The sequence below is a fragment of the Thunnus thynnus genome, chromosome 17, assembly GCF_963924715.1.
Source record: "Thunnus thynnus chromosome 17, fThuThy2.1, whole genome shotgun sequence".
NCBI lineage: Eukaryota > Metazoa > Chordata > Actinopteri > Scombriformes > Scombridae > Thunnus > Thunnus thynnus.
The window spans coordinates 14,289,777-14,304,929 of record NC_089533.1 but is presented as its reverse complement, the minus strand read 5'-3'; the positions used below and the strand labels follow the sequence as shown (position 1 = coordinate 14,304,929).

The 15,153-nt window shown below is 38.2% G+C and overlaps 1 protein-coding gene across 1 annotated transcript; it reads left to right on the top strand.

The window, feature by feature from the left end:
* Positions 1 to 67: 67 nt before the first annotated feature.
* LOC137168325 (uncharacterized) lies at positions 68 to 9,690 on the top strand. Its single transcript, XM_067570866.1, has 18 exons — positions 68 to 394; positions 538 to 700; positions 814 to 963; positions 1,348 to 1,508; positions 2,361 to 2,540; positions 2,642 to 2,783; positions 2,977 to 3,161; positions 3,289 to 3,430; positions 3,526 to 3,710; positions 6,275 to 6,493; positions 7,254 to 7,416; positions 7,526 to 7,675; positions 7,777 to 7,937; positions 8,420 to 8,599; positions 8,693 to 8,834; positions 8,968 to 9,152; positions 9,279 to 9,420; positions 9,503 to 9,690. The coding sequence occupies exons 1-18, from the start codon at positions 185 to 187 to the stop codon at positions 9,688 to 9,690; spliced, it is 3,048 nt and encodes a 1,015-aa protein (XP_067426967.1). The 5' UTR covers positions 68 to 184.
* Positions 9,691 to 15,153: the final 5,463 nt, after the last annotated feature.

Here is a 15,153-nt window from a genome sequence, read left to right as displayed (position 1 = left end):
CAAACAAGTCCTTGTAATTAAATTGTAAAGTTTTCTCTCCTTTTGAGACTTATCTCATACCAGACCAATAGGGCGGGCAGATAATTAGTAACCCTATAACTGCAGGCATATTCATTGGTGAGATTAATCCATAAACACCACTGTCTCAGGCTCAGTCAGAGGACTACCATCAACAGAAGAGAAAATGTCTCCTTTGGAGGATTTTGTGTTCTTCCTCTTCTCCAGTCCTACCACTCTGTTGGGGGCTGTTGCTGTCCTGCTCGTCTTCTGTCTTATCTCCAGTAGTTTCACCTCCCAGGAAATAGGGAATGAGCCTCCAGGACCGAGGTCTCTGCCCCTGTTTGGCAACCTGTTGCAGCTGGATCTCAAGAGACCCTACAAAACCCTGTGTGAGGTAAGTGTAGCACTCCTAATGTGAACAGAAGCCATTTTGTAATTTTGCAATCCGTTTGAATGTCCTTTCATTTATACATTTTTGCAATAATAAATGTTCTTACATTATCTCTGATATATGTTATTACATTTTTTTTCTTCCAGCTTTCAAAACAATATGGATCTGTATTTACGGTTTACTTTGGAACCAAGAAAGTGGTGGTGTTGGCTGGATACAAGACAGTCAAACAGGCTCTGGTCAGCTATGCAGAAGAGTTTGGAGACCGAGACATTTCCCCCATTTTTTATGACATCAGTGGAGGTCATGGTATGACCCTCCTTTATTAAACCTTTAATATATGTTTGCATATTAGCACAAAAACAAATACACACACACACACAGATAGATTTTTCTTTTAACTTGCATGTCATGTTTAATAGGAATTACGTTCGCAAATGGAGAATCCTGGAAAGAGATGAGACGTTTTGCTCTCTCCACCCTGAGAGACTTTGGGATGGGCAAAAGAGTTGCTGAGGATAAAATCTTAGAGGAATGCTGCCATCTGATTCAAATGTTTGACGAGCATAAAGGTACAGAATTATTATGTGTGCGTGATAATAACATGACACGGTGTCCTGATATATAAAAATAAAACAATACGGGTTGGAGATGAAGAGCTCCTCATCATGAGGTAGAGTGGTACTTTGTCTACTGGGTCTTTTATTTTCCATAACAGCACACCTCTGAGTGCATTATTGTGCTCATGTCATGGTCACTTACACAGAGAAAGATATGCTTATTTTTTTTGAATAGTAGAAGACTGCAGTTTAAAACATCATCATGGTGTGTTACCATATGCACTGACTATGTTTGAGTTGTCAGGTCAGTCAATCAGAAACCAAATCTTTTGGTATAACTCAATGAAACCTTTTTTGTGTTTTAAAATTTCAGTGTTTCTTGCTTTCTTTTTACAGGGAAACCATTTGATACAACACGTGCCTTGAATTATGCAACGTCCAATATTATCTCCTCTATCGTGTATGGAAGCAGATTTGAATACAGTGACCCTCGATTCAAAAACTTGGTGAGACGAGCCAAAGAGATCATACGTATTACTGGTTCTACACCAGTCCAGGTAAACTTAATGTTCGATTTTTGACGCGATAGCATCCAAATGCTGAATATATACGAGTCTGTAGTAAGATCATTCCATTGAATCCTTCATGAAATATGTGCTTTTAAACTCATGTGGCACATAGACAACACACACAATAAATCTTACTGTTTGTGTTAAAATATCCAGAATGTATATTTCCATTTTATATGTTTGCATGAAATTTTGCATGCATGAAATGTATCTGTTTGGATTTTTGTTTGGTTTGTACTTAAATGTTCTTAAATCATCTGTACTGTCTTTACTGTTATGTCACAGCTTTATTATTTATATTATATTATATTATTTGCTCTCACCGCTGTATAAGAATCATGTCTATGTATGTCCTGCTCCCTGTAAACATTATAATATGATCAGTGGTGGACAAAGTACTTAGATGTTTTACTTACAAAATACTGTCGTCTAAAAATACTCAATTACAAGTAAAAGTCCTAAATTGAAAATGTTAACTAAGTAAAAGTACAGAAGTATTATCAGTAAAATGTATTTAAAGTATCAATCTTGTTATGCAGACTGTTATATTATTATAGTATATTATATTGTATTTTTCTATCACTAATAAATACATGTTAGAACATTTTAATGTTGTGATTCACTGATGTGGAGCCAAGTATAGATACTTTGGATAGATTGATAATAATAGTACTGCATCATATTATATTCTAAGTGTACCTTTTTATCCAGAATGTATATTTCCATTTTCTATGTTTGCATGAAATTTTGCATGCATGAAATGTATCTGTTTGGATTTTTGTTTGGTTTATACTTAAATCTTCTTAAATCATCTGCACTGTTTTAACTATTATGTCACAGCTTTACAACATGTTTCCCCGACTGCTCAGTTGGATAAAAAACCGGCAGCTGATATTAAAAAATGTTGAGATGAATGTCAGAGATGTTAAAGATTTAATCAAACATCTGAAAGAGACACTGAACCCTCACATATGCAGGGGGCTGGTGGACTGTTTTCTGATTCGGAAGAAGAAAGAGGAGGTATGACAACAACTTTGGTATTTTTCAGCTAACAAAAGGAACAACAATGCTTCACAGGTCTGTTTTATAATAATACATGGGATGGATGTTCTTTCTCTTAGGACTCACACATTATAGACACTCACTACCATGAGAAGAACTTGATATTTTCAGTGACAAACCTGTTTGCTGCTGGTACTGACACCACAGCAACTACACTGAGATGGGGTTTGCTGTTTATGGCCAAATATCCACAAATACAAGGTAAAGACAGAGACCAAGCGTGTGAATCTTTCCTCATAGGTGTGCATTTATGTTTTCACAAGTTAATGGCTTGAAATACTTGACAAAGAGCAGGACAAAGGATTATGTATGCTCATATACTCATAGAATACATGTAGGTTTTGGAGTGAATAGAAAAATGCAGGCAAAGAACATTCTTAGTTTGTGTCTCCAGACAAGGTCCAGGATGAGTTGAACAGGGTGGTTGGAAACCGCCAGATCCGAGTAGATGACCGAAAAAACCTGCCGTACACTGACGCCGTCATTCATGAGACACAGAGACTCGCCAGCATTGTCCCCACATCAATTCCTCACAAAACAAGCCGAGACGTCACCTTCCAGGGTTACTTCATCAAAGAGGTCAGTTTTACTACTTTCCAACATGAAATTGTCTTTGCTGGATATGCTCATCCACTTCCAAAAACTCATAAAACAGTCCTTTGGCTCTGAGACGATCGATAGACCTGTTCTCTTCTTTTGCATACAGGGGACTATTGTGTTTCCGCTGCTTACTTCTGTCCTGTATGATGAGAGTGAATGGGAGAGTCCACACATGTTCAACCCTTCCCACTTCCTGGATAAGGAGGGTAAATTCATCAGGAGAGATGCCTTCATGGCCTTTTCTGCAGGTAAAACAACTTTGCAGAGTTTTTATTCTCAAAGAATTGCAGAGTCTTTATGCTCATACAGGAATGATCCAGCTTGACTCTTTGCTACTTTACAGGTCGCAGGGTGTGTCTCGGGGAGAGTCTGGCCAGGATGGAGCTCTTCCTCTTCTTCACCACCCTCCTCCAGCGCTTTCGTTTCACTCCTCCACCTGCAGTGGCAGAGGATGACCTGGACCTGACTCCAGCTGTGGGCCTTATCCTCAGTCCTTCACCTCATGAGCTGTGTGCTGTCAGTCGACAATGAGGCGGTTTTATCACTGCCTGTGGCAATGGCTTGATTATTATCTTTCTCACCCTCACACAGGCAGTAACTTCATTACTTGCATGTTCACCACCTTGATTTACATGCTGAGTAGCCCCATCCTCAAGACCAGGATCAGTAAACAATGGCCACATACCATCAAGAGACAGATAATGAGTAGGGGTGTGTAGGCATCATGCTACAATTATTGTATGTAAAAATATCACGATGAACTGTATCATCATCATGATGAAGATATTATCACGATAATCATTCAAGTTTTCTGAAATCCTACCATTAGTGCCAAAATATAGTTAAAGGACACTATGATTTGATTTGATTTTTTGAAAAGTGGTCTGTGTATTACAGAATTGTTTGAGCCATAAGACATAATATCAATCCAAAACAGTTTAAACTGTAAATAAAAGTAGGTTTTTAAACTGTAAACAAAAGTAGATTGTTCAAAGTTTAAGACTGGAAATCACTTAAAATGCAGCTCAGTGTCTCTTACATCCTGTTCACTCATTCGTATTTTGAAAATTCACATTTTTTTATGATGAAATTGATTGATTGATTTTTGGAGTGAAAGTACTCTGTAGTAAGTGTTATCTGCTGGGTGTCATCATTTGAAATTCCTTGGGTGTGATCTTGATGCAGGTAGTTTACCAGTCAGGTAAAATGCAGCTCTCTCTCTCACTGAACTGTATGACTAAACACCTTTAAGCCAGCTGTGGGCATCTCTAATGCTGAGTAGCCTCAACCTCAAGACCAGGATCAGTGAAGGCCACATCCCTTCAAGAGTACTGGGAAAAATTGATGGTGTCACACACAACTGGGGAGAGTGTCTGGTGTAAATGTTTTTATTTGTTAATTTTAATCTGTACACAATAGTCTAAACAGCTTGTTGGAATTTAGGTATATATGCACTCCTTTGGTGTGAGACTGCTACAGAATACATATATTTCTGCTTTTCTTCCTTTCAATCATTTTTACAATTTGTCACTGGTGTGGTATATTGCAGAAATCGTGTAATTTATTTACTGCAAATTTATTTGCACCTGCCTCCTCAAATGGCTGATACATCACAGACATTCAAAATTACAATAAAAGTGCATTTGTATTCCAATATCAACCTTTTTACTTGTGTCCCTGTTTTTTCTTTTTCTTAAAATCTGGACATATTGTCATCAGGATTTTTGTTGGAGACATAAAGGAAATTATATTTAAACTTATTTTATTCTATGATTTTATCAGTTGGTTTTTCAGGATTTTTGAACAACATCTTAATGTTTGTTCATCGTGTGTAGATTGAATAAATCAGGTTTAGCCACATTAAACCTGCTCCTGATCATGTTTGACTGAAAGCATTAATTAGGAGAGCTGTAAAAAGAGTAGATTCAAGAGATAACAGCAGACATGCTAACTTGTATTGTGGTGCAAATAATCCTCAGCTTGGTGTTAAGTGATTGCATCTCAGTTTATTTGAGTCTTATTAAAAAAAACATTCTGTTTGCATTTACAATCCATTCTGTTTGAGTTTTGTTCTTCAGGGCTGATGTACAAAAGCTGCTTAGCCAGTTTCTTTGACATCTCTGTTCTCCTAAATGCATGCAAGGCACAGATTAAATTTCTTTTGTTATTGTTCTGCTGTTGAAAAGTTGTTGAAAAGGGGAGTGTTTGCTAAATCAAGGCTGGTATCTGGTAATGCTTCTACTGGCACACAGGTACATGGCACAGATTCAGTTAACCTGGTACAAGCTGGAGTAAAATCTGAAGCTGCTTCTTCCTCTGAAAGGTGGATTTGCAAAGGAAAATCTGTGAGACTGTGTTTTTCCCTTCAATTTAAAATATTCTCAGAACAAACTATCTTTGCTCCTTTCAGTCTGAGATAAATCTTCAAATCAAGCTACAGTACAAACTAATTTTGACATCTACATAATAAGTACACACACTATCACCATGAAATATTTAATTGAATCTTTTTGCACCACTATATCCTTGAAATAATAAACATGAATTGAAAAAAATACTAAATTTAACAAGCTAAATAATCTCACCATGTAAAAATGACTTTAGATTCTTCTACAATTGTAAGCAATGTACAGAACAAACACAGGGATAGTCTAGTTGATCATTATCAATGAAATGTCAGAGGGAAAAAGTCAGGGAGTGCAAAGCAGTAGATTTCTCCATCCACACATGCACTGTATCCTCCATTGCTCAACAACCTTTTGAATGTCCTTATTTTTACTTCCTTCATCTTGGAATTTCACAGTATTTTAATCCTGACTGACAATTTGATCAAGCAGACCTGTGATTGGATGGCAGAGCTGCTCCAACATGCCTACTCAAGAGGTGAGCTTGGAGTGATTGGTGAAACTTTTTCAAAAGAAGGTGGGGACTTTTCATCTACAGCCACTCCCAGACATGTGGTTTTCTGGAGTATTTTGAACACGACATAACAGGAGGCCCTGGTTGTGACAACCCAGCAGTTTTCCCTTTGTGTAACACTGAAGACAGCTGTTCAGAGAGAAAGTTTGTGTGTCTGAAAGGAGTCAGGGTAAAGCTTTGGGGTCGTTAAGATCATGTTAGAGGATCTTTTCCACTCCCCCACTTCACTTTCCCTGTTGGGGGTTATTATGGGCCTGCTGGTCCTCCACTTTTTTTACTCCAGCTTCAGCTTCCAAGAAAAAGGGACGGAGCCTCCAGGACCAAAACCTCTTCCTCTGCTTGGTAACTTACTTCAGGTGGATCTCAAGAAACTCGACAGCAGTCTTTTTGATGTGAGAAATGTGTTTTTTGTCTTAAACAGTAAGATTGTATCCAATGCTTTGATAGGAGACTGTTTTTGTAAATCAGTTGCTGATTTACAAAAAGTTGGACATGCTCTTATCTATTCTCATTTTGATTATTGCAACACACTTTACTACGATGTCAGCCAGAGCTCCCTCCACTGTCTGGTACAAAACGCTGTTGCTCAACTTATTACTGGAACAAAAAGGCATGATCACATTACCCCCGTGTTTGCCTCCCTACATTGGCACCCTGTTAAATTTCACATTAATTTAAAAATCTTATCGCTCACTTTTAAACCGTTAAATGGCCTTGCAACTAAATACATCTCTGACTTACTGACCTGATACGTGCCCTCTCTGCCATTAAGATACGCAGATGGGGCCCTGCTGGTTACTCCCAGGTCACGGTTGGTGACCAAGGGTGACTGGGCGTTTGCTATAAAAGCTCTGACACTATGGAACTCTCTGCCTGCTGAACTCAGACACACTAATTCGCTGACTTCTTTTAAATCTCTTCTTAAAGCGGTTCTCTTTGTAAAAGCTTTTGGAAATGTTTAGTATATGCTTTTTTTATTTGATACTAACATTGCTAAGAAAAGTGCTATATAAATTATGTTTATTATTATAATGTATTTTAGTAGTTATATTATGTGCAAATATGTTTTTAGTATAAGACAGTTAATTCCTGTAAGTTACATTTCTTATCTATGACTGTGAGTCTCAATTTATATTGCTTTCATCTCTTTAGCTGTCCAAAAAGTATGGACCAGTGTTTACAGTCTACTTTGGTCTCAAGAAGGTGATAGTTCTAGCAGGATACAGGACAGTCAAACAGGCTCTGGTCAACCATGCTGAAGACTTTGGGGACAGAGAGGTCACTCCCATATTCTATGATTTCAACAAAGGACATGGTAAAGAAATTTTTTGATTTTGATAATTTGTTTTGTCCAGCTTGTTTTTTGTTTTGTTTTTTTTGCCGATGTCAGTCGGTTGTGAGCAGTCAACCACTTTTGTTTCCAGGCATACTGTTTTCCAACGGCAACACATGGAAAGAAATGAGGCGTTTTGCTCTCACTACACTGAGAGATTTTGGGATGGGCAAGAAGATTACTGAAGGGAAAATCATTGAGGAATGTCACTACCTGATTGAGGAATTTGAACAACATGACGGTAACAGTATATGCCCTAAAGCACTGTATGATTTATACAGCAGTCACAAGGATAGTTTACACTTTCTATCTAACTCTTGCTCATAACTCTTTTTCTCTCAGGTAAAGCCTTCAACAACACCCAAACAATTAATTATGCAGCTTCAAATATCATATCAGCTATCATGTTTGGAAGGAGGTTTGAATACAAAGATCCAGTCTTCCAGGCCATGGTGGAAAGAGACCATGAGTCCATCCGTTTGACTGGATCAGCTTCCATCCTGGTACATTGAAGTGATTTTAGATTTAGTGACTTCTTCCCCAGATTACGAGGGAATTTTACATTGCTATTCATATCAAAACTTAAAAAGATAAAATAACTCCTCCACTTAAACCCAAATAAATATTCAGTTACTGTTCATTATTCAGTGGAAACTTAATTCTGGCTGTGGTTATGTAATATTTTTTCTCTTTTATTATTATTCATACTGGCTTGTAAACAAATTTCACATTTTTGCATGTTGCGCTGACCTGCTGTGCACCAACTAAAAGACTTACTTAATGGGAGGCGTACCAACTGAACATTGCAATTAGTAGCCCTACCAAATTATATTGCTCTCTCTGGGAAATGTCCTTGGATATTATACATTTATTTGGAATTTACAAGTGCCAACAAACAATTTAAATGATATGACAACCAAGTGAAAAATTAAACCAAATAAAAACATAATAAAGGTCAAAGAAACTGTATTGTGTTTCATTACAGATGTACAATGTGCTTCCTTGGCTGGGCCCTTGGCTGAAAAACTGGAAGGAACTGATGAAGAATGTGGAGGACAATAAAAGGGAAACAAACAACATCATAGCAGATCTGAAGGAGACTCTGAACCCTGAGATGTGCAGATGTTTTGTTGATGTGTTCCTGAACCGGCAGCAAAATTTGGAGGTGAGGTGTTCGACTTCAGTGACACTATTCTTCTGCTCATAATATCATTCAACCAATTAAAAAGTAAAATCCCTTTTTTCTGTATTATACCAGGTGTCTGAAATCAAGGATTCACACTACAATGATGAAAACCTGGTCTACAGTGTGATGAACCTGTTTGCTGCTGGAACAGAAACCACAGGAAATACACTTCAGTGGTGTCTAGTTTTTATGGCAAAGTACCCTCATATTCAAGGTGCGAAAACACACACACACACACACACACACACACACACACACACACACACACACACACAAAAAAGGGGGTGGGGGGGTTAAAGTAGCATCACATATTCATTGGGCTGAATTTTTATTTCATGTGTGTCCAGACCAAGTCCAGGAGGAGCTGAGCAGGGTGGTTGGAAGCCGTCAAGTCCAGGTAGAGGACAGAAAGAACCTGCCCTACACCGACGCCGTCATCCACGAGTCACAAAGACTTGCCAACATTGTACCCATGGCGATTCCTCACAAAACCAGCCGAGACGTCACCTTTCAAGGCTACTTTGTCAAAGAGGTTATCAACTCATAGCTGTTTCAGTAATACAAATGTATTTGATATTTTCATTTCTGTAAACTCTTAAAATAGTGCTTTGTTTCTGAGACTTTATATGATAGACCTGTTCTCTTCTTTTGCATACAGGGGACGACTGTGTTTCCTCTGCTTACTTCTGTCCTGTATGATGAGAACGAATGGGAGAGCCCACACACTTTCAACCCTTCCCACTTTCTGGATAAAGAGGGTAAATTTATAAGGAGAGATGCCTTTATGCCCTTTTCTGCAGGTAAAACAACTTTGTAAAGTTGTTGTTCTTTAGAGATGGCAGATATTTTATGCATGTCTGATGATAATCTAATTCTTTGCAGGTCGTAGGGTGTGTCTCGGGGAGAGTCTGGCCAGGATGGAGCTCTTCCTCTTTTTCACTTCCCTCCTCCAGCGCTTTCGTTTCACTCCTCCACCTGGAGTTTCAGAAGATGAACTGGATCTGACACCAGTTGTGGGCTTCACCCTCTCCCCTTCACCCCATGAACTGTGTGCTGTCTGTCGAAAATGAAGTGGAGAGCTGGAAAATTATGGAGTGTTTTTATGACATGGTAGGAGAGGGAACTACCATGTGAAGAACAGATGGTGGTGTGTGAGACTGCTGTGTATATGACAAAAGGCACATTGATGGTATCAAGCAGGAGCAGGTCTACTGTATGTTAGAAACCACATAACAGGTCATTAAAGTGTCTGTGATCTCAATGGAAACTTGCCTTACTGACAATAAAAATGTGTTGGATTGAAAACAGAGCAAAAATCATTCCTATGTTTTTGCTGTATTTAACTGGGAATGATGCTTGTTCTTGCATGGACCCATTTTGTGCATGTTGCCATGGCAAAAATGCTAGTGCCAATGGCATCAAAACTCTAATTCAGGTCAGTCGGCCATCCTTACATAGAACAGTAGCCTCCTCACTGCATATTCACCACCTTGATAGTACTACTCTCACTATTACCACTACTACTACTACTAATAATACAGCTTTTATTATGATGGTTTAAGCATTTAGAAAAACATTGAAGGAATCAGTCTACTCCTGTGTCTGACTCAGACAGAGCAGTAAAACTAGTTTCTGCCTGCTGCAGGAGGAGTGGGGGATGACTGAGATACAAGGATATCAAATGCCTGGTGTTGCAGCAAGGTTAGACTGTCATATAGCAGAAACATACCATATTATAAGACCCAATGGATGTGACTACTGTATGATTTTTACATGCACTCTATCCCTCCATGGCACAATAACCTTAGTGCTTCAATGTTGTTGTTTCTTCTCACTCTCCTCTTGGAACTCCACACATTCATTATTTTAAGCTGCATTCCATTTACCTTGGAAGTCAGAGCTGAGAATGATGTCACAACCGAATTGACCTTCTTTCAGTACAAGTCAGAAAACCAGTTCTAGCCAGGTTAGTCATTGTTAGCTTGCTTGTAGATGCCATTGGCAAAATCTGGAGGTGAGGTGTCTGACTCCAGTGACACTATTTGTCTGCTAATAATGCAAATCAACCAACTATGTTGCGATGAGAAGAACATGACATGTGAATGTAGCAGGCTACCCAACGATCATAGAATGCCGAGAAGAGACAGAAAATTTGAAGACAATAGTATTGAATAGTGTTAGTATTACAATAGTATTGTATTGAATACAAAGAAATCTGCAAAATGCAGCCAGAGGTAGCAAGGGAGGAGACGAGAGAGATAAAGATACATTTGCATTAGCCATGAGCATTTAGATGGGATGCCCAATAGAACCTATACCTAGGCATGTTAAATCGTTTTAAAAATGTATCCTGTCATGAAACTGTTATTTGAGTAACCCTGACAAACAAACAGAGAGGAGTGAAAGCAACTTCCTTGGTAGGGGTAAAAACATACATGACAAAGGCAAGAGGGCTAGTGCACTTCTAGTGCTGTATGTCAGTGCCTTGCTATCCCAAGGAACTGGAAAGGCATGATGAATGACTGAGCTACTGTCCAATCTTTCAAGAATGTTTGCCAATTATGTGACATGGAGGAAGACAGTATTGTCACTGAACTGAAGGTGTTCCACTCTTACTATGCTCTCCCTATCAGCAATGTCCAAGCTATGCTTACATGCCTTAAAGAAAATGATGTGGATACAGTCTTCCCAAACCTGACAAAACTCCTCAAAATAAATGCCATATTTCCAGCGACAACTGCATTAGTCGAGCAATCATTCTCCAAATTGAAGCTGATCAAGACCCAGCTTAGAAACAGATGTGGAAAAGGAAGGCCCTCCGATCTCCTGCTGTTGTTCAATAAGAGGGACATCCCAAATGACTATAATGAGGTCATTAACATTTACAAACTCGATGCCAAAAGAATGCTCCTTTTATTTCACTGATCTTGCGTCCCTAACATGGCTGCTCAACACGGTTCATTCACACACACAATAGTTAATAGTTTAATGTTTTTAATTTCAATTCAATTCCATTCAATGTTATTTATATAGCGTCAAATCACAACAAAAGTCATCTCAGGACACTTTTCACAGCAGGTCTAGATCATACTCTTTAATTTACAGAGAGAGAGAGTCAACAATTACCCCATGAGCAAGCACTTGGTGACAGTGGTAAGGAAAAAGTCCCCTTTAACGGGAAGAAACCTCAAGCAGAACATGGCTCACGGTAGGCGGCCATCTGCTTTGACCAGTTGAGTTGGGTTTACAACAGATCTGTTGGAGAAATACATGCATTTATTACCCATTCACTGTATTTTATGAAAGAGATATTTGTAAAATAAAAATGAAAAGTAAAAAGTAACTATATATAAATATTTAAATATAATAAATATAAAAAGTAAATCCCCTTTAATACAGAGGTGTTGTTTTCTTGTATTCTGAGTCAATCTATAAACTGTTAATCTTAATTTGGGATGTATAGCCTTTTTACCAAACATGCAATGTTGTTCTCTGCTGATGGGGGCCCACTGAATGTATCAGATGCCCTCTATATTTTTTTGCCCCTGCCCCTCAGACAGCCTGCCATTGTCTGCCACTGGTTTAGACAGGCGGTAAATGAAAAAGCCAAGGTAAATTATTTACTCATACAGGTCAGGTAGGCTATACATACTATTTTTCTTATGTAAACTTTCTGATACACAGGCATTTAAATGCCTATTTAAACAGAGTTATTTTTTAAGGTTATTAGGCCTTAAAGAATTTAGGTCTAAATATATCTGCCAGCTGAATATCTGAGTGGTACCCAAACATCCTCTGTTGAGCCATAACCCAATAAGGCAAATATTTAAAAGGTAATTTTTACCAGTGATTTTTTAATGTTCAAATCCTTCCCCTGGGTTGTTTAAAACCCTCCCTTGCTGCTTCAAAAATGTATGTCGTTAACAGAAGCCATACAGAACATACACACAGTTAGAAGGAACTAGACAGGCTACTCGTTTTGGCAGTGCAGGGCAAAAATACATGTTATTTAAAAAATGGATGTACTAGATCCTCTCCTCCATTTCTCTCCTACCATCTCCCTATTGGGGGCTGTTGTGGTCTTGTTGGTCCTATATCTCTTTACCTACAACTTCAACTCAGTAGATAAGGGGAAGGAGCCTCCAGGACCAAAACCCCTGCTTGGCAACCTGTTGCAGCTGGATCTCAAGAGACCCCACACCACTCTTTGCAAGGTACCTAGCTCCGCAATGACATGAACATGATTATTTTATAGCAGAGATTATCTTTAATCAATTAATGTAGCTTAGGTCCCTACCCCATCACAGTTCATGTGAATTAGACATTTGAAAGGCATCAAGGTAGCCACATTTTAGATTGGTATTAGGTCAGTACTCTGACTTAATCATGGAAATAATACTTCAACAAAAATATTTCTTAACTTTCACTGATATAAAATGTATTTAATTTCAGATGAAAGACTGACTACCTTAAATATATTAAAAGTGTCTGTTATACACCAAATTGATATTACATAATGTGTACTATTACAATGGAAGATAACATGTAAATTAAGTACATATAACTTCTTAAACTAATCTTATGATAACAAAGTCTTCATCTTCCAATTTTGAGACAATAGTTTGTGATTGTATGGAAAAGAAAAGGAATATGTAATTGTAATAGTGTGTGCCATTTGAAAAGACTATGATGATGTTTTAATTTGCTTTTACTCTTTTGGTTTGAAATTTTCGGAGAATCACTGAGCAATATACTGTACATAGCTTCACTGTTAGCATTAATACTGTGCTGGTTTAGTGTCATCTTATCTTCTGGAATACACAGACAATCCACACTTTGAGAGACAATCACTGGTAGAAACTACTACAGTTCCATCGAATCATTTACACAAAAAATTCTCCCAGTCACACACTGTCTCATACACACACACACACACACGCACACACACACTCAAGCCATAATAAGTTAAAAATTAAGGATCAGGGAATCATCTTCCTCCAGTGAACATAAAATTTGTCTGATCCTCCACAGACTTCAGATTACTAGTCAGGGTGTAGAAAGCATGCTCTACTCTTAGAGGAGCTGCAACCAAACCCTTTGGACTCTGCACCACATCAGTCCAGCCCTGCCCAAACATCTGATTCTTCCTGGTCTTCCAGGTCGCTAGTTTAGCGATATTTAATGAGGCCACCCTCATTAAATATGAAGTAAGGTACAAGTAAGGTACATTTATATTCCAGTACCAGCCATTTTACCGTTGTCCCTGTCGTTTTCTTTCTTTTGGGTCTACTATTGTTTACAGCTGATTTTTTTTTTTGGTGGATACATAAAGAAAAAGTATGTTTATACAAGTTCATATTATGTTTTATCAAGTATATTTAATCATGTTGATACTATGTTTCATCAGATGATTTATCCGTTACAAAAAGCCTGGACCTCCCCCATAAAAAGCATTTTGGCTATTATAGAAAGTTATTCATTGTCATGGGTTAGGGTCATGTTTGTTTTGATTAACAGTTATAAATAATAATAAATAGACAGAAAAAATGCCTCACTGAGGGGAGATGAGGGGAGAAAACAATCTTCTTAACTGGGGTCAAGAAAAAAACATGTGATAAGGGACTGGAAGCAGATCTTAAGAAGTTGGGAAACACTGGTCTGAACTTATAGGGCCCTCAAAGTTCAGGTAAACCATAGAACATCTAAAATAATGTGTAATAGTCTGCAGCAGAACCATTTATCAGGGATTTCTAACCTACAGTACAGGTCACCTACTCTTTAAACTAAATGTAGCTGAAATCAGTGATGCTATGACTTTAAAAAAAAAAAGCTGTTATTTTCTGAGTTCTTCATTGTGGAAGTTATGTCTACTTGCCAAGACAGGATTAATCTTTTGCCAAACAAGTCCTTGTAATTAAATTGTCAAGTTTTCTCTCCTTTTGAGACTTATCTCATACCTGTGTGTAAACAGAGACGAAAAGGGCGGGCAGATAATTAGTAACCCTATAACTGCAGGCATATTCATTGGTGAGATTAATCCATAAACACCACTGTCTCAGGCTCAGTCAGAGGACTACCATCAACAGAAGAGAAAATGTCTCCTTTGGAGGATTTTGTGTGCCGGTGGATGGTTAGTAAGTTTCTTGGCAGCAAGTTGGAAATCAGCAGAGAGCATGGTTCGAGACCACCTTGAAACCAATGCCCCCTTCCCGCTTTAACCGACAAAAGCGGGTTGGTGTTTTTAGCAAGACATCGGCCGTTTTTATTATTCTATTTTAACCCAAACCATGAACCTTCCCTAACCCTAACCAAGTGGTCTTTGTGCCTAAACCTAACCAGACCTTAACCACAGTGTTGTCACACCATAAAACATCATTATTCAACGGGTAGAAATGTTAATATGCTACATTTGTAGAAATGTTGATACGATACGTATTACACGTGTTGAAATGTATATATTCAACATTTCTGTGGGTTTCAGAAATGTTCAATGCCAACGTTTTGTTCTGGCGATTGGGTTAGACTAGTAGAAA